Genomic DNA, 21,964 nt, shown 5'->3' on the forward strand with positions numbered 1-21,964 from the left:
ACTTCTTGAATTGAATGATCAAGAATAAATTAAGTTAAAATTTAATAATTAAAAAAGTAATTCGTCATCGGGTAAAATTCATATTATTCATCAACGCGTGAGTATAAGTAGGAATTCAGAAAAGGTTAGAAATATATATCTTAACTAGTTGAGATGTATTAAAATTGACATGTATATATTTTTAAGCAGGTATAATGTTTTTCTGGAATAAAAATTCCATCGATACTAATTTAAAAACTAATACGATAAGTTAAAAATTAAAGATATATTGTCAATAGCATTTTCAAATATATATATATTTTTTGCATATAGTCTTTTGTGCAGTGCTACCCCCATTAGTTTTCTCATTAGTCTCAATTAGAGGTTGGCTTTAGGAATAAAATGCATATTTCTCGTTTAAAAGTTTTTATAAATTAAAAAAATCATAATAATATTTATTAGATTTTTTTTTTTTAGAAATAAGATAATTTGAAAACTTATTCTATAAAAAAATATGTTAGTTTTCTGATGTTTGGGAGTGATTTTTACCTACCATTATCAAAATCTAATCGTGTTTGATAAATTAAAAAATTGATTTTAAAAAAATTTAAAATTCCTTTAAATTGATTTTTAAGAATAACTTGGATAGTAATTTTGAAAAAAAAAAATTATACTTTGTATCCATTTTTTCAAAATCACTCCTAAAATGAGCGGTTAAAAAGACCATTTAATACCTATTTAAAAAATAATTTCAAGTGTTTCGAATTCCAGCTTAAATTATAACAAAATATAAACAAACTTTTAAAACCTATAATATTTATTTAAAGAAATCTTTTCTTTTTTTTAGTACAATACTGTGAGCAGGAGTTTGAACTCATTTAGTGCCTTTAACATTTCAACTATGTTTAGTTTGGTTTTAGAAAATCCTTTTAGCGCTAGAATAAATACATATTATATTAAAAAACATTATGTAAAAAAAAGAAGGGAATAATTCGAGCTAGATCCAAACCAGCAATAAAAAAGTGCGCTGGTCAATGTCACTTCCTCCATTTCATAAAAACCAAAGTTATTTTGATTTTCTCACATTCTCCCCTCCTCCGTCCAATTTATGCGACAAAATTCCAGGCCCAGAGGGAATTTGCTTCTTCTTGTTCAAGATTTCCCCCATCGACACAGAAAATAGAGCGAGAGCAAGAAGACAATGGCCGCTAACGATAAGGGTTCTATTTTGCAATTCGCACCATTCCAAAGCTCAGTTGATGAAGGATTCTGGCATAGACTCTCTTCCTTGAAGCTCAACGAGCTTGGCATCGACGATTCCCCTATTCCCATCACTGGTCTGCTTCTTATTTCTTTGGTTCTTTCTTTCTTTCTTTCTTTTCTGTGATTCCCAATTATTAGCGGCAAGCAATTTTCTTCTTGATGGTTTCGGAGTTCAGATGATCTTGTGACTAACTATCAGTAAAAATCAAACTCTTTCACGAGGAAAGAATGTTGGTTAATCAATGTGATTAAGCTGAACAATATATTTGACGAGCATACAGTTTGAATTTGAATTCTTTGTTTTGGGCATTCTTTAAATTCAAACTTTTTAACTATGTGATCTGGTTTTGCTTGTATTATAATGCTTTATCTTTATCTTTTGTTCATGCATTAGCCATCTTTATATAGCCTATTTTGGTTACTCATAGCGTGTGTATAAAATAATCAAGAACCATCTCCTTGTAGGTTTTTACGCACCTTGTTCACATTCACAAGTGTCAAATCATATGACACTTCTTTCTGAGTCATTGCCTTCCGAAGCAAGCAGGCAACCGTCGGCACCATCAACTAGTACAGGTAACAGGAATAGGTGCTCTGTTCCTGGAATTCTGTACAATACAAATACAGTCGAAAGCTTCCATGCCCTTGACAAGCAAAGCTTACTAAAGTCTGAAGCAAAGAAGGTATATTACGCTCAAATGATTTAATATCTTGAATTATACACGGGTAATGGCTATTTCTATTTCTTGTTTAGGATAAATTTATTATGTTAGAAACTCTTGCGGATTGTTTGCGTGATGTTTGTGTTACAAGTTCAGTTTTCATTGTTGTGAGTAGATTCGGGAGGATATTCTCAGTGGAAAAGCTATAGAGGATAGTTCAGTACTGGCAAGGTTCCTTTTGATCTCATTTGCTGACTTGAAAAAATGGAACTTTTACTATTGGTTTGCTTTCCCTGCTCTTGTTCTTGATCCTCCAGCAACTGTAGTTGAACTGCAGCCTGCTTCACATTGGCTTAACTCAAAAGAGGTACTTAAAAGTGGTATTTTGTTGTTAAAGTGTTTGAATAGCTATACGTTTTTTATATCTATGTTTCATTTTAATATATAGGCTGAATCAGTTTCCTCAGCTTTTGGTCAGTGGCGCAGCTCGGACCTAACCTCTGGTAGGCTTGCATTCTTCACTGTTTAGAGTTTTGTAAATTTTCATGTCCAGTTTTTGTTGTTTACAGTCTAATTTGCATTCTGCTGCAGATATACCATTCTTCTTGGTGCATATTGATTCGAGTTCTCAAGCTAGCATTAAACATCTAACAGATTTTGAAACCTTCGAGAGCAATGGGGAAAAGGTCTGTTGGCATTACTCTTCCAGTTAGTGGGAATGGGAAAAAATGCTTGCTTCTAGAGAAAATTAGATCTGCTGGATTGTTTGGTGATTTAAACTGTTATGAACTCCCATTACCATACACTTATTGATGAAACTTTCTTAAAGCCAGTTTAGTCTCTTTTTGCAGCTTCTTTTTGGTTTTTATGACCCTTGTCATCTTCCAAATAATCCTGGCTGGCCTCTTCGCAACTTCCTAGCTCTCATTTACTCAAGATGGAATCTGAAGTCAGTTAACTTTTTATGCTATAGAGAGAACCGTGGTTTTGCAGATTTAACACTATCCCTTGTTGGAAAAGCCCTGATTGATGCTCCACAAGGTAGAGTCTAAGAAATTTGTAACAGTATCAATTTTATCTCTACTCACCGAGGAGGTAGCTTATCTTATATTTTGTTGATTTCTAGGGTTGATAGATCAAAGGTGCATGCCTAATGCAGTTGGATGGGAACTCAACCGAGGGAAGAAATCTTGTAGATCTATTAACCTTGCAAAATCCATGGACCCAACTAGGTATATTTTTATGCACATGCTGTTTTGGTTCGGGGAGTCCTCATCTAATTATTGACTCAATACATATATTGTTGACAGGTTAGCTATAACAGCAGCTGATTTGAATTTGAGATTAATGAGATGGCGTGCTTTGCCATCTTTAAACTTGAACATCTTGTCATCTCTCAAGTGTCTCTTGCTAGGGGCTGGTACTCTTGGATGTCAGGTTGCTCGTATGCTTATGGTGAGTGCTTCATAGAAAGTTGTAGTTTAGATTTCTCTCTCTTTGTTGATGAAGGTAACTTATTCGTAGGCATGGGGCATACGGAAAATTACACTAGTTGACAGTGGAAGGGTAGCTATGTCTAATCCGTTGAGGCAATCCCTTTACACATTGGAGGACTGCCTTAATGGTGGTGACTTTAAAGCCAAAGCAGCAGTTAAAAGTCTTGATCGAATATTTCCTGGCATGGTAAAATTTTGATGCATGACCCCAACAGAATGAAAATTGCCTGTTTTATAATTTGATTCATTTGTGTGTTTTTTTTTTATTTTAAAAATACATAGGAAGCTGAAGGTGTTGTGATTTCCATACCAATGCCTGGGCATCCTGTTCCAGACCATGAAGTAGCCAGCATGATTGATGATTGTAGACGCCTTGATGATTTAATTAATTCTCATGATGCAGTTTTCTTGTTGACTGATACTAGGGAAAGTCGGTGGCTTCCTACGCTTTTATGTGCCAATACAAATAAGGTATAATTTTGTCAAAGAAATTGTTTGTATAGGTTTCTCGTACTTGTCTTAATGTAATGTCTGTTTCTGGTTTGAAGGTTACAATCAATGCAGCTTTGGGGTTTGATAGTTTCTTAGTTATGCGCCATGGAGCTGGTCCTTCTGGTTCCTGTCATGACGCAACATCTCAAATTAATATGGCTAACCTTTCCTTAAATGCAACAGACAGAAGGCAGAGATTAGGCTGTTACTTCTGTAATGATGTTGTTGCACCCATTGATGTAATTTTCTCAAGCTCACGTGATGTATTTTGTTGATTTTTTTTTTTTTTTTTGTGTCGTGTTTATTTTTGATTCTCATGCTTTTATTGTAGTCAACTACCAATCGCACATTGGACCAGCAATGCACTGTTACTCGCCCAGGGCTGGCTCCCATCGCATCATCGATTGCAGTTGAACTTCTTGTCGGAATTTTGCATCACCCTGAGGGGTAGGTTCTCTTATACATTGGTGATTAAGGCTTGAGATTTGTCTGTGGCTCGACTTTTGAAATTATGCTTAGGTTGATACTACTAGTCGAGTTAATTAGAGTTCTCATACTGAGTTTCAGAGGTGCCTAACAGTGGCTTACTGGTTTTTACCCCAAATTGTACAGAATATACGCTGAAGGTGAACTCTTAAACTCTGGGATCGATGGAACTTCTGAGCAGCCTCTGGGTATCTTGCCCCATCAAATTCGAGGCTCCCTCTCACAGTTTTCTCAGATGACACTTGTGGGCCGCTCATCTAACAGTTGTACAGCTTGCTCCAGCACGGTAAGTTATTCTGCCTGCTCATTTCTGCCATATTTCTTATTTGTCCCTTTACAGATAACATAATATTTTGTATGACACATACTTTAAACTTATATTCTGATTTCAATTTGCGTTGAACCTTGACGTTTGGGTTCTTCTGAGACTAGCCTAACCAAACTAATTAGGGATCTCAAAGAAAGTGGATTCAAGTATTTTGCCCGCTCTTACCAATCATCTAATTACTTCGGACACTTGAATGGTCATGCAGTTTGATTAGGTGAATGTTTAATGTGATCCAACCGTCCATATGAAAATTTCTTCCAACACTGTCACTGCCCTCTTAAACTCTCGAATCATACTCGTTCAAAGATTATCGAATTTAATCGACAATGTAGTGGCTACAACTCGAGCCCCCTAGAAACCAGCCATGTAGGTCAAATATGGAAAGAGTTGGTGTAGGATGGTGTCATTTGGCCATAGTCTAGAGAGACAAGAGATGGGTGTAGCCTAAATCTGTTGGATAAGTTTCTTTCATTTTTCTGAACCTGTTTTGAATGCTCCTTGGATTATATCTTTCCCTTCTTTTACTGTCAAGCATCAAGCTTTATTTGATTCATGGTGAACTTTTGCAGGTTGTGTCGGAATATCGCAATAGGGGCATGGATTTTATTCTTGAAGCGATTAACCATCCAACTTATTTGGAGGATTTGACCGGACTTACAGAGTTGATGAAATCAACTAGCTCTTTCCAACTGGACTGGGATAATGATACAGATGGAAGTGATGAAGATAATGATGGATGTGTCGAAATTTGATACATTTTGTATACCATACTATATGACATCAATTCAGAATTAACATTTTTTTGTACAAAAATACTGACCGAAGGAATCAAATTCCAAAATTTGTATTTTTTTTCATTTTTACTGGTTGGACAGAGATTTTGCGGGAAACGGCATTTGTTGCTTGGAAATGCTACTTTTTTTGGCTGGGTATATAATTGTCTATCATGTCTGTGGTATTGTTTCCAAATTTCACCGTTCATTTATTAAAACTTTGAACTTTAATAACAGTTAAATGTGATGTCAAAATATATTTTATTAATTGAGTTGGAACGAACTACTTTTCAATTCAACACTATTTTTACTTTTAAATGTTTGGTGATAGGATGGATGGGTGTAATTGGAGGAAACAAAAGTAGTCTATCTTTTAAAAAAGCAAAGATGAGATTAATATTTTGACATGTATATTAACGTTTTAAATGAACAGATTCTAAATTTCAATTGTAATGGCAATTAGCGAGGTAAATATAAACTAACAAAATGGCAAATTAAACAAGCAGCACCAGTGGTCTAGTGGTAGAATAGTACCCTGCCACGGTACAGACCCGGGTTCGATTCCCGGCTGGTGCACATCCCTTCTTTTTTAGGTTTGGGGTGCTTTGCTAGTCTGACTTATCTTGTATTTGTATATGGTGGTTTCCCTTTTTATCATTATATTTGTCCAGAAAAACGAAACTGCAGGAACTGAGTCAATTTCAAACATGTATTTATAACTTCCAATCCACTTTTCAGAGTTGCCACAAATGCAAATTTGCAAAGGCAGGCAGCTCCAGCTGCAGCCCCAGTGAGTTTCGCTCCAGTTTCTTTTTGTTTGGGCGGCCTTCAACATCTAAATGCTACGTTGCCCATTCTCAAAATCCCCCTCCTGCTTCTTCTTTGTAACATCATCGTCGTGCAATTTGCCTAATTATAAAGGCTTTGAATAATGAATACTGCAAAAAGAAGTTGAATTTGAATTGCGCCAAGTCAAAATAGCCTACAACTTCGGCTTCCTCTGCTCTGGTGGACCCACCAGGTATTCCATTCCATTCGTCAACCAAATTTGCACACAAATTACTTAATACTCCCAAATACAGGATGGTTGAAACGCAATACAATGCCTTTTCGTGGAAAATTAGGATTCTATTATGACTTCCCCAACCAAGTCTCTTTCTCCTTCTTCTTCAATCAAAATCACCAGTGGGTCCCTTTTTACGATTCACTTTTTCTTTTGACAGTCTTGAGAGAGGGGGAGTTTCAGAATCTGGGTTCGATATTTTCTAATCAAAATCGAACCATCTACTCAATTCTCTCTCACAATGACGGTAATTACCACCTCCATTACAACCTAAAAAGAAAAAAAAGGCACTTCTTTTGATAGTAGATGGCGTATTAATTCTGTAATTTAAGGAGAAAGCAAACTAAAATTTAAAAACCCCTTTTAAATAGAAAAGAGGCAAAACGCATTTATAAGATGGGATGTCATCATTTAATAAGAAGGAAAATATTGGATTGCAATGGGCAATTGGCAATTGCAGGCCTATTTAAGTACGGTGGTTGTGGCACACCTCATAAGAGCACCAATATTGCACTTTTCGGCCGTCCTTATATTACAATTAATTCAAAACTTTCAATTTATTAAGAATTAACCATCTCTTGGACAATATTTGTTTGGCACGTGTGGGAAACTAATTTGGAGCCCAACAAAATAAAATGAAATAGCCAAGTGGAAATCTGATGTGGGGATAGGAATTGCAAGTCCACCCACATTCATACCAAACATTTTAGAGTGGTCAAAATTGGTGATTAAAAAGTCTAACCATGTTGCCACTAAAGTTCCTTCTAGTGCACTCGTATCCATATAATCCATTTGAGATTTTCTTTTGGTATTGATCTCAAACTTATAAAAAAAAAAGATAGAGTGGAAAAAGTAAATTGTACTTCTTCAAAAGACATGTTTTACTAAAGTAAATGTGATCCATTCTATATATATTAGAGAAGAATATGATATTTTTCGTGAAAACATAGAGAACATCCCTCTATAAATCGTATGAAGTGTAAGAGTTTAGAGAGGGCGTTTGTATTGTTTCATGTATCATATTTTTTATAAAAAAAATAAAAATAAAAATAAAAGATCTACAATAATTTAAAAAATAAAAATAAAAAGTGGCTAAGTTTTTGAGATTCAAAGTTGTAGAGGAAATTTGTATTGTTTTTAGGCGGTGGTTTTAACTTTCCAAACTACTTGATTAAATTTCAATGGAAGTCAATAAACATGCTTTATTAAATTTCTGTCTGCAAAAAAGTGGCTCAAATTTTTTGTTTTTAAAAATCTGTGCAATTAGTTGACTTATTTCGTATGTATAATAGATGTTTAAAAAATGGAACAAAAAAGCTAACAAATACATTTAATGAACAAAATAGGGATCTGGGTGTTAAATATGACAATCTCAGCTTGGTAGACCTTGGGGATTCATATTTCAGAAATTTGTTCCCTTTTTTGCTGTAGCTTTACCGACAAAATCTTTTAGATTTATTAAGAAATTAAATTTAATAAATCATAAGATCTCGATGCCTCGATTATTACGCAAATTCTTGTTTCAGGAACCAAATTTTATTTTCTGAGAACATGATAAATGTTTTCTTTAATCACGTCTGATCCACACAATAATTAACTAAATAAAAATTGATTCAATTCAATATTATTTTAAAGTTTAATTACAAATCTATCCATTGTTTAAGTTTCAACAGAGTAGTTTTAAAATTTTCAATTTACTCCCCATACTAATTAATTTTTATAATTTTAAAAGTTTCAGTTTCATATCTGTAATTTTTTTAAATTTTATAGATCAATTTATAGTGCTTTATATTTGCATTAATTAAATGCATTAAGGTCTACAAGTAGAACCTAATCCGTAGATTTTTAAGTGGGTAAATAGTTGGTTGAGGCCAATTTGTGAGGTTTATTGGAACGTAACTTCAAAATTAAGTTCAAGATATGACAAAGCGAGCATAGCTCAACGTAATTGACAATCATGAGGTTGCAGTTCATCCCTCTTCCTTCTATAAAGCCAAATACGCTTTACTCTGAAGTTTCTGAAAAAGAAAAAATATTCCATTTACCTTTTAAATCTTAAATATATTTAATTACTGAGTCTCAAGATCTCTATTTTAGAGGCACTATAGGTTCATTCGTGTGTCTCTCTACGGTAGTATTACTAAAACAAGATCTAAACTTAATCGGAATTATAGGTACTAATTTTGTAATTCAGCTTTATTTTAAAAGGGATAAATTAGTATATAGTATAGAATAATTATATAATTAGGTGATGCTAATAATAAAGAGAACATGTGCTGTTATTGTTGAGAGAGGTATCTTTCATATGTTCTATATTTTTTTATTATTATTATTTTTTAATCGTCTGTTCAAAATTTAAATGTCACTGGTGAGGAGGCATGGGAGGATATTACTATTGGCTTCCCATCGCATATGATCCCAATCTCTCTTCTCTCTCTCTCTTAAACCTCAATCTCTTTCTCTGAGCATGAATCCCATGTCGTCACCTTCTTCTTCTTCTTCTCCGCAAACACCCATTTGGGTGTATTCCTACGTGAAGCTGCGATTCTTCAACCGAATCCGCAGATTCCTGCGCTCCAAAACACCCAAAAAGCCATATGTCTCGCCCACCGATGATTCAGTCACTACTTCGCCCAAAATCACAGTAGGGAGTAATGAAGTTATACAAACTGCGGATGGAAATTGGGACGGCGGCGATGCGGCGGCGTTGCAGAGGACGGTGAAGAAGCTCCACTTTGGGAGCTGGGAAGAGAAGGAGATTGCAGCCAAGGTGATTGAGAAAATGTCTAAACAGGACGTGAAGATCAAGAAGCTAATGGTGGAGCTCCGGGTTGTTCCGGCCTTGGTTTCAATGGTGGCATCGGACGCCGTGGGCCGCCCGGAACTCGCTGTCAAACCCTTGCTTGAGCTTGCCAAAGGAAGCTTCGAGTAAGTCGTTCAAAGTCCTTCGGATTTTTTTATTCTCTGTTTTACGTGCATCCATATGTGTGTTCTGTGTTTTCAATCGGAGGAAAGAAACTTGAGTTTCAAGGAAAATCGTAGTTAACGATGGCAATTTCATCTTATTCGAGAGTTTCTGGTAACCATATTAGCCTCAGATGGTATAAAAATAAGAGAAAAAGTGAACAAGTTTAAGCATGTTGAACCCATATTCAAATTGAAAACAGAACTTTACGGAAAGACGTGCTGAAGGTTTGGATTCCTCGATATTCCAAATTTGAGGAAAAAAATGTATAAATAAATAACTAAAAGCTCCCAGACATTAATTAAGAGAGAGAGGAAAAATATTGGGCATATGGGTCAACTCTTAATAAAAAGATGTTTACTTTTAGATTATTCATATTGAATTTGTGGGTTGGTCTTTCGTCTGCCTCTGAAGTCTGAACCATTCTGTCCAAAGTCAGCATTTGCCATTTGGCCTGACTTGTGTTTTTAAAGAATCTGAACCATAAGTTGGACTTATTGTTCTTTGTCTTTTTGTGCTATTCTTTAGGAACAAGGCCCTCATGGTGGAGGCAGGAATCTTACACAAACTTCCATGTAACATCCAAGCCATGGATGAATCAGCAAAACATGATTTTGCAAGATTGCTGTTGTCACTCTCATCTCTGATCAATTCCCACTTCACAATTGCCTTACAGACGAATGAAAATGCCATCCCATTTATTGTAAAGATTCTTGATTCAACCTCAAATTCCGAGACCCAAAAATGCTGCCTTGAAACTCTTTACAACATCTCCACAGTGCTGGAAAACGTAGGGCCTCTGGTCTCAAATGGTGTGGTGCACACCCTCTTGAAATTGTCCTCATCGTCGAAAGGCCTTTCGGATCGAGCCCTCGCATCATTGGGGAACTTGGTGGTGACTTCACAGGGAAAGAAAGCCATGGAGGGGAGCCCAATGGTCCCGTCTAGCCTGATTGAGATTATGACATGGGAGGACAAGCCAAAATCTGTCGAGTTATCTGCTTATATCTTAATGATGTTGGCTCATCAGAGCTCAGAACAGAGAGAGAAGATGGCCGAGTCTGGGATTGTTGCAGTGCTTCTGGAAGTGGCATTATTGGGTAGTCCACTGGCTCAAAAGAGGGCATCAAAGTTATTACAATGGTTTAAGAATGAGAAGCAAGCAAAAATGGATCCACATTCTGGGCCACAGACAGGAAGAGTAGTAATTGGGTCGCCTGTAAATCAAAGAGAAGTTCAGGAAGGGAGGAAAATGATGAAGAATTTGGTGAAACAGAGCTTGTATAAGAATATGGAGTTGATTACTGGGCGAGCCAATGGGGGAGACCCTGCAAAACTGAAGAACTTGGTTATTAGCACCAGTTCCAAAAGTTTACCTTTCTGATGTTAATTTTATTACTCCATGAACCTTCTTCATCAGAAGTACAAAAACAGTCTTCAGCAACGACCTCGAGATAAAAGAAGATGGTCAGACTTACAAGAAAGCAGACATCTTCTGGAGAAGCATGAAGTGAATTTGCAGAAAGGAAATTCATTTTTGTTGTACAGCTTTGAAATTGTGGAAAAATAAAGCAAGAAGAAGAGCTAAGAATTCTTTTGTTCCGTTATTATTCTTTGGTAGAATTGAGCTTTCATAAACTCCACACGAGTTTGAATATATTGCTCTTCTTGATGTCATGAAGTTTGTGCACTTTAAACATTTATTTAGGTGTATTCCTTAAAATTAGTTTTGAAAAATATATAGCAAACTAATCGTTTAGTTAAGTGCTTATTATATAATTTTAAAAATTTTAAAAACTATTTAAAAAGATATATATATTTTGACACGGCATTTTTGTTTACTTTAAAAAATAGAAAAAATTTTAAGCCAAATTTCTAAACAGACTTTTACAAGGTGTTTGATTATTGGGTTAGACATTGGATCCGAGTTAGAGGAGTAAAAGAAGACAAATGTTTGGCATGTGGGTTTGCTTATGTTAAGCTAGGAATATTGCAAATGAATACAAATTATAAATCTATAAACCAAATGCCGACTACACAAATTTAAGTTTATAAAACTAAATCATTTTACATCCAGAGTCAAACTTTATAAACCTAAATTTATTACAAACAATGATGAAATAATTTAGAAATATTGAAAAGTAAATGTAAATGTAATTAAAGAGAATATACTGTAAATTTCTCAGAATTTTTTACTCAGTACTTCTGTTGTCTCTTCTCATGGGTCCCTGTCCCTCTCTTCTCTGAACTCCTTTTGGTCCCCGTCGTTTCCTTTCCTCCTCCATTTTGGACACTGCCAAAGCTCTCTCTCTCCCATTATTTTCTTTCTTCCTTTTAAGAATATGATATTGAAAGTGGTCCGTTTTTATAAAGTTCAGTTGAATCGGGTTTTCAAGTAACTTCAGGATTTTATTTGTCTTCAGTTTTTCTTTTAACTTCTTTGCCACCAGGTTCATGGGTTTCTCCTTCCTCTACTTGCTTTCTTCTGAATTAGCTTATCAGTTTACAGTGAAGACGAAATGGTTTCACGACTTCTTTATTTGAATTTTGGCTCTCAGTTGCACTGACTGCTTCTTTAATTTTGGTGGATCATCTCTTGGTTTTCAAAGGCTATTATTCCTTTGCTTTTATTTTGGTCTTATCTGCCGTAATTTAACCTTTCAATCACGTTTATTTTCGTTTCAGGTTTCCATCTGATCTGAACATGGGACAGAACTGTAATGCCTTGGACTGGTTTACGAACGTCTTCAAGGAAATGGAGGGCAGGTGCTTGGAGATGTGTGATGTCTTGGAGAAGGTAAAACTACTACAATGTGCTTGAAAATAATTACAGAAATTTTGGAAATGGGTCTTAGTCTTGGTTTTCAGCACCACCAATTTGGTGATGGTTTCCTAATTTGGGCTTTTTTCTATGGTTCAAAAAACTCTTATCCCACAAACAGTTCCACCCTTTACCTCTTGTGCAATTTTTGATGTTACATTTTCAGTGATAAAATGCAACTTTTGTTAATTGGAGTTCTCTCTCCTGTCACGTACAATTGTGGACAGCCATGTGGGTTCAATATAAGATGCAATTATATTTAACTATATTCTTAAGTGATGAATATTTTACATACCAGCATTTTCTTGAAATAGTCAGCTTGTCAGAAGCTTCTATGATAATATTCTTAATTCTTGGGTGTCATTTCCTGTAAAGAAAAGGGGAGACAGGCACATATATGAAAACAAGTTAACGGACACCCATCAGCTTTGGAGAAATAAGAAAAAGAGCAGTATAACATATGTGCTTTTGTTATATCATTCATTTTGTTGAATCTTGCTATTGCAGGGGAGCATCATATCCAGACAGAACGAAGAACAATTCAAACACCTGATAAACAGAATCTTCATATTATTCAACCAAACCATTTCTCAGCTGACCAAAAAGTACTTGGAGCTCTATAGGTTTTATCGTTACTTTCTAGATATGCATGCAAGCAGATTGCTTATAAACATTCAGAATGCTTAAAGTTATGCTCTCTACTAACCCATGATACCAACTCATATCTTTTCTTGGCCTCTTTGACCTTCTCTTTCAGATTGAAAAAATGAATGCTAAAGCAAATATACCGAGTTCATCAAGGAAGCAGAGCCAAAAAGCAAATGCACTTACCAACGAAATAGTAAAGTTTTCTCCATCCACCACACAAAATGATGAATTCCCTGACTGGGAGGTTATTTAGATTCATGGTAGGTAGAGATGATATCAGTCGGCTAATTTTAGCATTTTGCTTTCCTTCTAAAAGCAGAGGTCGTGAACAGGCAGTAACATTCATGATGATCCTCCAAATATTATCCTATAAAGACTTATCCTATGCAATGCTATGCTAGTCATTTGGTTGCTTTCTCCATTCTTTCAATTTTCCCTGCTTACAAGTAATCACCAAGATTGTAGTGAATTTTGTTTTCTTCTCTATTATCAGAAGGAAAATAATTAAAAGGTACAACCCAACTTTAAAAGCAACTTCTAACTTCTAAGTCTTTTCTATCAGAACCACACCACTGGGTCTCCCTTGCACCTAACAGATTCCACTGAAACCTTTCCTTTTTCTCTACAGTGTCTTCAGCTTGGTCAGGCAGCACAATGCTTAATGTTTATAAAGTTAAAATGTCAATAACAATTACATTTTATGTAAGAAGCTACTGAGTAGCTCAATCAAAAACAATATTTGACAGAAACTGAGATGATTCAGACCTAAAAATTAATGACCGGAAGGCCCAAGATTATATGAGTAACAGCAATCCTCAGGTTTCAGAAAATGTACATATTCCAATTCAGAGAAAATTTTCAAATGAACAATACGAAAGGATTAATCACATAAGCTAGTCTTGTCCAGTATTTGAATTTAACACTGATAATTTAAGAAAATTTTAAATGACTAAATAAGAAAGCATCATATAATATAAGCTATCTCGACCAGTCATTCAAAGAGTGAATTAGACAACATTGCCTAATTTACCTAGAGATGGTTAAAGCGAGAAAAATTTAAGCACCCTTTCCGCTACTAGGGTAAGACTTCGTGCAGAGGACCTTCCTCCCCTTGGCACGCCTGCGCTTAAGAACAGCTCTACCACTGGTGGTCCGCATTCGTCGGCGAAAACCATGAGTCCGAGCTAAGGATTTACGCGACCTGTTTCTTTTAGTCTGACATAGTGCAGCCTTGCCAGCCCTAACCACTAAGCTCCGACCCTTTCCTTGTCCAACCCAAATTCTGGAGTTCCAGTCCAAACCCAAAGAAAAACCTGCAAATGAGTACTTCTTTCCCATAAATTTTATGATAAAATCTTGATCAACAGAATGGAGGTGGTGCATTACTTCCTAATTTTCCCATCAAAGTGTAAAACACAATGGATTGATTATCAGATTAAAAAAAAATGGAGATATGCAGCCACCTGCCTCGTCATTCACTTACAATTCGACTACTGGAAAGCACAAAAAGGAAAATAATCGAATGCAATGCAAGCAAGAATCAACCATCCGAAAATCACGCCATCGAACAACAGTGAAATTACTAAATCAAACGACCTTGCATGCATACAATTTGAAATGTAAGGACCTAGAAAGTGACAAACGCACATGAGCGCAAATAAATACATCAGTGAACTAATACAAACTCCAGTAAATAGGCAAATGAGCACGTAATAATGCAAAATCTCTAAACTACATGAATCAATACAGAAAAGTTCCTCACCTGAAAAAGATGAAGAGCATGAAAGGGAGGAAGAAGGAAGAAACGAACAACGGAGCAATCCAGAACGAGCGGAAGTGTTGTTTGCAGTGTTGAGAGATACGGAGCAGCAACTTCTAGAGCCAGTGGAGATTACAAGAGAAGCTGAGGGAACGCGGACAGCCACAGCTCCGCTTAAAACCCATGGGGTCGATAACACTGATATCGCTGCCATTCTTAAGACTGTTTCCCCCTTTCAGCTAATTTGCTAGCGGATGACGAAGGAGCCTTATCCTCATATGGATGAACTTAATCGGGTCGGATCCAGGCCTCCACTTATAAGGTCCAGCATACGGAAAAGCCCAATTCAAGATATGGACTCTTGGAAGCCCATCACTCATTTGTCAAATATACATATTTTATTTAAAAAAAACTACACTAAATACATAATTTATGCTCTTTAGGTAAAATTCCAATTTTATTAATATTTTATAAAATTTCAATTTCATCTTTTCTGCATCGATTATTTTTTTGATCAAGTCTGTTCGTCATCAATGTTAAATTGGCAGGTTGATGATGTGACATCAAAATATATTTTATTAATTATGTTTTCTTTTTTATTATAATAAATGGCGAGAGGATTTGAACCTTTGACACTAGAGCGATAAGCGGTATTCTAATCAATTTTATCTTCAGGTTGACATATATTTTATTAATGAAGTTGGAATTTTATCTTCAGGTTGACATATTTTATTAATGAAGTTGGAAGTACCTTATGTTTTTATTTCATCACAAAATAAATATGTTCCCTCTAAAATAAGAAGCTACCAACTTCATATGATTTGACCTATAATAATTTATCTGATTTGACGGAGTTAGTTGTTCTATAGAATAAATTAGTTAAAATTTTATTGTATTCATAATTGAGAACTTCCGGTAGTCTTTGAATTATTTTGTATCGATTCTTTTAATGTTTAATGATAGTAAAGACTTGAAGTCAAAATATTTAAAGGATAAATTTTAAAATTTAAAATAGAAGATCTGGATAAAAATGGAATCAAGTTGACAAACAAGATTATCCTTTTTTAATCCTATAAAAGAGAGAGAGAGATATTATCCTTTATTAACAAAATGAGTCATCTATCTCCCAAAAAAAAAATGTCATCCATCTTATAATAGAGAGAGGGAGAGAGAGCAATTTATGGCACTATGCCTAAGGCATTTATGATGGTGTTGGAAGCTTTGAAAGCGCATCTTGAAGAAAAATAGGATAATTCATTTTTCTGTTAGGATAAAAAAAAAAAGTAAGTGCTGCAACCAAACCAAATGGTTGGTGCACCAGATTGTAGTGGTTGCATATACCCTACATGTGCTCCAACCAATCTCTTAAAAAAGGGTTTTGCATGAACACCATTTTTAACCCAAAATTAAAATGTAATAGATGGTAGGTTGAAGATCATTTTGAAAATACGACCATTTTCATCACAATAGATGCTTCCACACTTCAATACATAGAATAATTTGTACGAATTTATAATCTATGGTAGGTTGAAGATGATTTAAAATTTCTAGTTGCTCGAAAATATAAAATAAATACATATATTTTAAATCTTCTAGAAATTTCGTTCTTGGAAAGTATTGAAATCGAGGTATATCAATAATTCACATATGGAAAAAATGTAAAATTGTGATCTAAGAGGTCAAAGTTATATTATATGTCTAAACATGCAAGAGAAAAGTACTCCAAAACCTAAAAATTTTTTAGAAGTGCCCTTTTTTTGAAATATTCTGTCAATTTAGACAGTAAAAAAAAATCTTATTGGAAAGAAAGAAGCAGTTTGGCATGATTTGATTGGACAAACTAGTGGACTCCCAAAATTCCACTTGCGAAGGAAGAGTCTTAATAATGATTGTGAGTGGGCCTCCACCATCAAATGGAGACAGCTAGCCCACCCAGCAGCCTCATTTGAACAGAATCCTTGGTGGGCCTGGCCCAAAGGTATTTTCTCACTCTAAAATTGTCAGAAATTATGGGAAATTTACCATTTTTAGAGGATAATTACATATTTGGTTTCCTCATACTTGATTCAACCTACTTGTAAATTTCAGGAGTTTGAAAAGAAAATAAAGTAGATTATAAGTGGAAAAGTTTTGGGAAATCAGAGATGTTGTCCACATCTTTACTCAACTTTCTGTTATTACACCCATAATAGTAATTTAATCGACAGATACTTAATTTAAAAGGTTCATGATTAGCATGATAAATTAGAAGAGTTAATTATAAGTATTAAGATTAGTTGTCATCCCACAATAACTCCTCGTTATTATCCACGATTGACCTTATCAAATAACTACATAAGGGTGTAGAACCTCTATTTAAATAATTGTATTACCCATCTAATTTTAGCAACAAGGATAACAACATTTTGTCACACAAAGCATAGAGATGTCGAAGTGATTTCTTCAATGCTCCTCCCTATGTGAGCAAGATGCAAATATGGTAGCCCATGAAATTGTAAAAATGGTCGTAGATCTCCAAGTCAAGGATTTCTGGATAGAATATACTGTCATTGATTTTGTGTGGAGACTTTATTTATCTGAAGTGTACCCTAACTCTCCCCTTAATTAAGTGGAGGTTCTTCTTCTTTAGATTTTCATTTTTTTTTGTTTTTTTACTTATTTCAAACATCCAAAATATGATTTGTTTTTTTTTTTTGTTAACAACTTCATCAGCTTATTTACTTTACATAAAAAATAAATCTTTCACTTGTTAATTGCATGAATAATGGTATGAAACCTAAAAAAAAAAGGTAAATGTGAAACCTTCTTTTCCCTCATTATTAATTAAGATAAAAAGTTTTTAGACAAGTACAAATAGGTTCACACTTTAATGAGATCGTGCGGTGGTTAAGCTTATTAAACTGGATGAATGGTAGCCGTAAAAATCTAAACTCTTTTGGAGCTACTGTGCTACAAAAAGTGATTCCATGACATAGCCAACAGCCCAAAAACAACAAATTCATCAGTAGGACTCACTAGAGCCGATAACTTTTTCTTTGATTGAATTAACCACTGTACAATTATTGAACAATACGTTTTCCAATCCCCTTTTTCACTTTTCACTTACCCAATAATAATGACATCAAGATTTACAAGTAACGTTGGAAGATTTAAGGAAAATTGAGTTTCTAACCCCATTATATAATTCATTCTGATTTTTGAACCATTTTTAGAAAAACCTAATTTGTGACCCTTCTCTACTTTTTTTGGAAAATTTGAAATTTTGACCCTCCCATAATTCACTTTGGATTTATAACCCTATTCGAAAAAAAACTAATCTATGACCCCACTCTTCCTTATTTATTAATAATTTCATAAAAAAAAACTGAAATTGGAGATTTAATTGATAACAAGAGGGCTAGGAAGAGAGAGAATGCAACAAAAAAAACTGAAATTGGAGGATCCGGACCAAAAGGTTTGATTTACATTCGGAAAAAAGTTAAAACTCAAAAGAAAATGATAATGCCTCTTAAAATTGGAATAGAATAAATTCATTTGATTAAATATTTATTTTCTATTTTAAAAATCATGTTCATTTATTAAATTGTTTCTTCATTTTCTAATCTAGTTTAAAATATTTATATTATAAAAATTGAAAAAAAAACAATTTTTAGAAACTTGTTTTTGCTTTTAAAAGGTGAACAAGTAGTTTTCATAAGTTTCCATTTATATAAATAAAAATAAAAAATAAATCTATATCAAGTGAGGTATTATTAATAGACAGGGAAAGGACATTGAATCCGAAAAAGGTGGGAGAGAAAAGTACAAAAAAATAGAATTTAGATTTTTTTTTTTATCCTCATACTCTATCAAAAATTAAGATTCTATTTTTAACAACTTCTCATCTGGTTTTTGTTAAAAAAAAAAAAAACCCCTTCTCATCTAGTAAAGCTACTTAATCTTATAATACGTGATAAGATTTTCACACATAAGAACTTAGCTTTGGCAACACGTTAAAGTGACGTGACATACTTGATTCCACAAAATGTTTCAAATTAATTTCAAATTTAATTAGAGAATCTATAGCTTTCAATGTATTTCTCCCCTTTATTGCTTTATATAAATATTTATGAGTAAAAAGGAAATTTCACTATTCATCAGCTCAGCAAGTAATTTTTATTTGTTGGGGGAAAAGGCCGTTGAGGTTATAAGTTATAAGTTATAACCATTAAGCACAGTGAAAATAGTAGGCACCAAAACAACACATCAGGATATGGCAACATTGAACAGATTCCAGACATGGGAGTATGAAATTTACTTTGAATCAAATTCCATTATTCCATTATTCCATTATATGAATAGTTGAATGTAGAAATTTCAAAAATAAAAATAAAAAACAAAAAGAGTTTGGTAGTTAGATAACCAACACATCATTGAGCCATGTGCAACATTGCTTGGTGGGCAATATGATATGGCCCTCGATGTGCAAACCAGGCAATACTAAAACACAACTCTCAATTTCAACTCCCCACAATCCCCTGCATTTCCCCTAATCAATCCAGCCAAGATTACCCAATTCCCAGCTCATGTCATAAAAATTTTAAAAGATTAAACAAATAACAATAATAAAAATCAGGGCTTTCTCTCTCTCACTCTTGTTTGTCTCTATATAGACCCACTTGCTTCTGTCTACTTCTATTCCCCAAACTCCTCTTTCTTTTCAGTCACAGCCCAAAATCTGAGATGGGTTTTCGATTCAGAGTTCCTCTGTCCCTTCTGCTTTTACAAGTTGTGTTACTGTTTTTACTGGAAACTGCAAAAGCTGAAGACTTCTATAACATAAGCAATGTGGGAAGTAGAAAGCAAGAGAGGGAGTGCAATTTGTTTCAGGGCAAATGGGTTTTTGATGCTTCTTTTCCTCTCTATGAATCTTCAAGCTGTCCCTTCATTGACCCTGAGTTTAATTGCCAAAAGTATGGCAGGCCTGATCGATCCTACCTCAAGTACACCTGGAAACCTGACTTATGTGATCTTCCAAGGTACTTCTCCTTCACTTTCTTTTGTTTGTAAAGTTTTCCACTCTGATCTCCCATTTGAGGCTTCTTGCTTTCCCTCATAATCCGACATTGTTATGCAAATCTCATGCTCTCCTTCTCTGAGAATGTGGGTGCCAAAATAGAGCAGCCTTCTCTCTCTCTTTGAGAAAATGTGTTCATTTATTTGTAGGTTTGATGGGTTGGAGCTTCTGAGGAGGTGGAAAGGGAAGAAGATAATGTTTGTAGGTGACTCACTGAGTCTGAACATGTGGCAATCTTTAACATGTATGATTCTGGCGTCGGCACCAAAAGCCAAAACCTCCATAGTCATGAGGGAATCACTCTCCACTGTGATTTTCCAGGCGAGTTCCTTCTCCTTTTCCTTTTCCTCAAATTTCTTCGTTCAAAATCTCCCACTTCACAGTATACCAATTGTCTGCTTGCTTTATTCTCTGTTCTTTATTCACTTTTCCAAAAGCTGTTTTTTGGGTTATGCTGAGCTCGGCAAAATGAAACAGTACAAAACAAATAATATAAGAAAACCATATTCAAATACAAATAATAGTAAACACCAATAATAACTTTCTCTGTACAATTATTTCTAATAATGGACCAAACCATTGAATAAGAGGGAACAATCCGGTGTGTGCAGGACTATGGAGTGAGCTTGCTTCTTCACAGAACGCACTACCTTGTGGACATAGTGAAAGAGAGAGTTGGAAGAGTACTAAAGCTTGATTCCATTGAAGGAGGAAGTGTGTGGAAGGGGATGGATGTGTTAATTTTCAACTCCTGGCACTGGTGGACCCACACTGGAAGATCCCAGCCGTATGATCAATCTCTTTTTTCTAGATCATGCTTATGCGGTAGAAGATGGTAAAATCTGACGGTTGTGAGTGTTGTTCAGGTGGGATTATGTGCAAATAGGAAATACAGTGAAGAAAGATATGGACCGTCTGGAGGCATTTTATCAAGGGCTGACCACCTGGGCTAGGTGGGTGGACATGAATGTTGATCCCAGTAAAACCAGGGTCATTTTCCAGGGAATCTCCCCCACTCATTATGAGTAAGTAAAAATCAACGGCTGTGATCGGTTTTCTATCATTTTTTTTATTTTTTATTTTAACTCTAAAATATATATTTAAAGAATTCATCAATATTTAATTATACAAAATAAATATGAAAATTGAAAAACTAAGGAAAGGCAGAATATTTTATTCCTACAAGGTCAAGGACAAAGAATACATCCCAACGCTGCCCTCCCTAGTTGTGATCTGTTCATATATAATATATATGCGCTCCATAATTGTGATCTGTTTATTTATAAATATATACACACATCATGAGAGGCTAAAGTATAAATTTGGTTATTCGGCTATGTATCCCTTTTAATACTTCTCCAACAGTTTGGCAAGCTCCGAACATCTATAAATTTCTGTCGACAGAAAGAGCAGCACTGTCACGTATCCATGTCGGATAGTGTGACATTAATTCCTTTAATAATCGATATTCACAGTAAAAATATATTTTCTTATGTAATTTTCTCATAGTTAGTGATAGGAATAAGACTTTTCAGAGTGTATAGATGAAAATGGAAATTGACCTTGAAAAATAAGTTAACAGGGGAAAGGATTGGAACCAACCAAGGAGGAGTTGCTATGGAGAAAGCGTACCGCTTACGGGGTCACTGTATCCAGCGGGAACGCCACCCGCAGCAGAAATCGTGCAGAGAGTGCTAGCTAGAATGAGGAAGCCAGTTTTCTTGCTGGACATCACAAAATTGTCGCAACTGCGCAAAGATGCACATCCCTCTGCTTACAGCGGCGAGCATGCAGGCACAGATTGCAGCCACTGGTGCCTCCCCGGTTTGCCTGACACTTGGAACCAGCTTCTCTATGCAGTTTTCACCATGTGAAGGCCAGTTGAACTTCCCTTCGTCTCTGCAATTCTTCTCAGGGAATGTTAGAACTTCATTCATTTCATTAACCAGCTTAACGGCAACTGGAAGCAAGAAATGTAATAGCAACAAAGCAATTGTATAAAGTAATTGTGCCTATAGTTTCATATTGATGGGAAAGAATGTAGGTGAGATGGCAACACTGGATTAACATGCTCTATTGCGCATCTTTGTAAAATGAGTCCAATTGAATTTGGGTTTGGCTTTGAGATCAGTTTATATTTGCAAAGAATCTGAATGTCAGGCTAACTGTACAT

The 21,964-nt window shown here is 35.0% G+C and overlaps 4 protein-coding genes, 1 non-coding gene and 1 pseudogene across 6 annotated transcripts; 5 read left to right on the plus strand and 1 right to left on the minus strand.

The window, feature by feature from the left end:
• Nucleotides 1–1,024: 1,024 nt before the first annotated feature.
• On the plus strand, nt 1,025–5,616 carry APG7 (ThiF family protein). The gene is made up of 14 exons (XM_022286604.2): nt 1,025–1,316; nt 1,708–1,925; nt 2,080–2,271; nt 2,353–2,407; nt 2,496–2,590; nt 2,756–2,945; nt 3,031–3,136; nt 3,215–3,359; nt 3,429–3,587; nt 3,683–3,871; nt 3,949–4,131; nt 4,224–4,339; nt 4,505–4,664; nt 5,276–5,616. Exons 1-14 carry the CDS (start codon nt 1,181–1,183, stop codon nt 5,456–5,458), a joined length of 2,127 nt encoding a protein of 708 aa, XP_022142296.1. The 5' UTR covers nt 1,025–1,180; the 3' UTR covers nt 5,459–5,616.
• Nucleotides 5,617–5,984: 368 nt separating this feature from the next.
• TRNAG-GCC (transfer RNA glycine (anticodon GCC)) lies at nt 5,985–6,055 on the plus strand. The gene has a single exon. It is a non-coding gene; the product is annotated as a tRNA-Gly (tRNA).
• Nucleotides 6,056–8,842: 2,787 nt separating this feature from the next.
• On the plus strand, nt 8,843–11,184 carry LOC111012298 (ARM repeat superfamily protein). Its single transcript, XM_022286392.2, has 2 exons — nt 8,843–9,470; nt 10,036–11,184. Exons 1-2 carry the CDS (start codon nt 9,010–9,012, stop codon nt 10,889–10,891), a joined length of 1,317 nt encoding a protein of 438 aa, XP_022142084.1. The 5' UTR covers nt 8,843–9,009; the 3' UTR covers nt 10,892–11,184.
• A 138-nt stretch (nt 11,185–11,322) lies between these two features.
• LOC111012485 (uncharacterized) lies at nt 11,323–13,392 on the plus strand (annotated as a pseudogene). The gene is made up of 4 exons (XR_015790894.1): nt 11,323–11,957; nt 12,193–12,320; nt 12,836–12,959; nt 13,121–13,392. The product of XR_015790894.1 is annotated as an uncharacterized LOC111012485 (transcript).
• Nucleotides 13,393–13,742: 350 nt separating this feature from the next.
• LOC111012484 (Ribosomal protein L34) lies at nt 13,743–14,991 on the minus strand. The gene is made up of 2 exons (XM_022286650.2): nt 14,739–14,991; nt 13,743–14,289 (listed from the first exon to the last, which is right to left on the minus strand). Exons 1-2 carry the CDS (start codon nt 14,947–14,949, stop codon nt 14,033–14,035), a joined length of 468 nt encoding a protein of 155 aa, XP_022142342.1. The 5' UTR covers nt 14,950–14,991; the 3' UTR covers nt 13,743–14,032.
• A 4,444-nt stretch (nt 14,992–19,435) lies between these two features.
• Nucleotides 19,436–21,921, plus strand: LOC111012381 (protein trichome birefringence-like 38). Its single transcript, XM_022286519.2, has 5 exons — nt 19,436–19,753; nt 19,941–20,112; nt 20,403–20,578; nt 20,658–20,816; nt 21,374–21,921. The coding sequence occupies exons 1-5, from the start codon at nt 19,458–19,460 to the stop codon at nt 21,663–21,665; spliced, it is 1,095 nt and encodes a 364-aa protein (XP_022142211.1). The 5' UTR covers nt 19,436–19,457; the 3' UTR covers nt 21,666–21,921.
• Nucleotides 21,922–21,964: the final 43 nt, after the last annotated feature.

This window comes from Momordica charantia, assembly GCF_013281855.1.
Source record: "Momordica charantia cultivar OHB3-1 chromosome 1 unlocalized genomic scaffold, Mcharantia_2.0 BLBB01000001.1, whole genome shotgun sequence".
NCBI lineage: Eukaryota > Viridiplantae > Streptophyta > Magnoliopsida > Cucurbitales > Cucurbitaceae > Momordica > Momordica charantia.

Bases quoted from the DNA above. Each gene is read 5' to 3' on its own strand.
- LOC111012484 (XM_022286650.2), bottom strand. From the start codon at position 14,949: ATGGCAGCGATATCAGTGTTATCGACCCCATGGGTTTTAAGCGGAGCT. The intron at 14,290-14,738 runs GTGAGGAACTTT...ACTCATTTGCAG, and splicing joins ATGCTCTTCATCTTTTTCAG to GTTTTTCTTTGGGTTTGGAC.
- LOC111012381 (XM_022286519.2), top strand. From the start codon at position 19,458: ATGGGTTTTCGATTCAGAGTTCCTCTGTCCCTTCTGCTTTTACAAGTT. The intron at 19,754-19,940 runs GTACTTCTCCTT...ATTTATTTGTAG, and splicing joins GACTTATGTGATCTTCCAAG to GTTTGATGGGTTGGAGCTTC. The intron at 20,579-20,657 runs GTATGATCAATC...AGTGTTGTTCAG, and splicing joins CACACTGGAAGATCCCAGCC to GTGGGATTATGTGCAAATAG.
- LOC111012298 (XM_022286392.2), top strand. From the start codon at position 9,010: ATGAATCCCATGTCGTCACCTTCTTCTTCTTCTTCTCCGCAAACACCC. The intron at 9,471-10,035 runs GTAAGTCGTTCA...GCTATTCTTTAG, and splicing joins CTTGCCAAAGGAAGCTTCGA to GAACAAGGCCCTCATGGTGG.
- APG7 (XM_022286604.2), top strand. From the start codon at position 1,181: ATGGCCGCTAACGATAAGGGTTCTATTTTGCAATTCGCACCATTCCAA. The intron at 1,317-1,707 runs GTCTGCTTCTTA...ATCTCCTTGTAG, and splicing joins TTCCCCTATTCCCATCACTG to GTTTTTACGCACCTTGTTCA. The intron at 3,872-3,948 runs GTATAATTTTGT...TCTGGTTTGAAG, and splicing joins TATGTGCCAATACAAATAAG to GTTACAATCAATGCAGCTTT.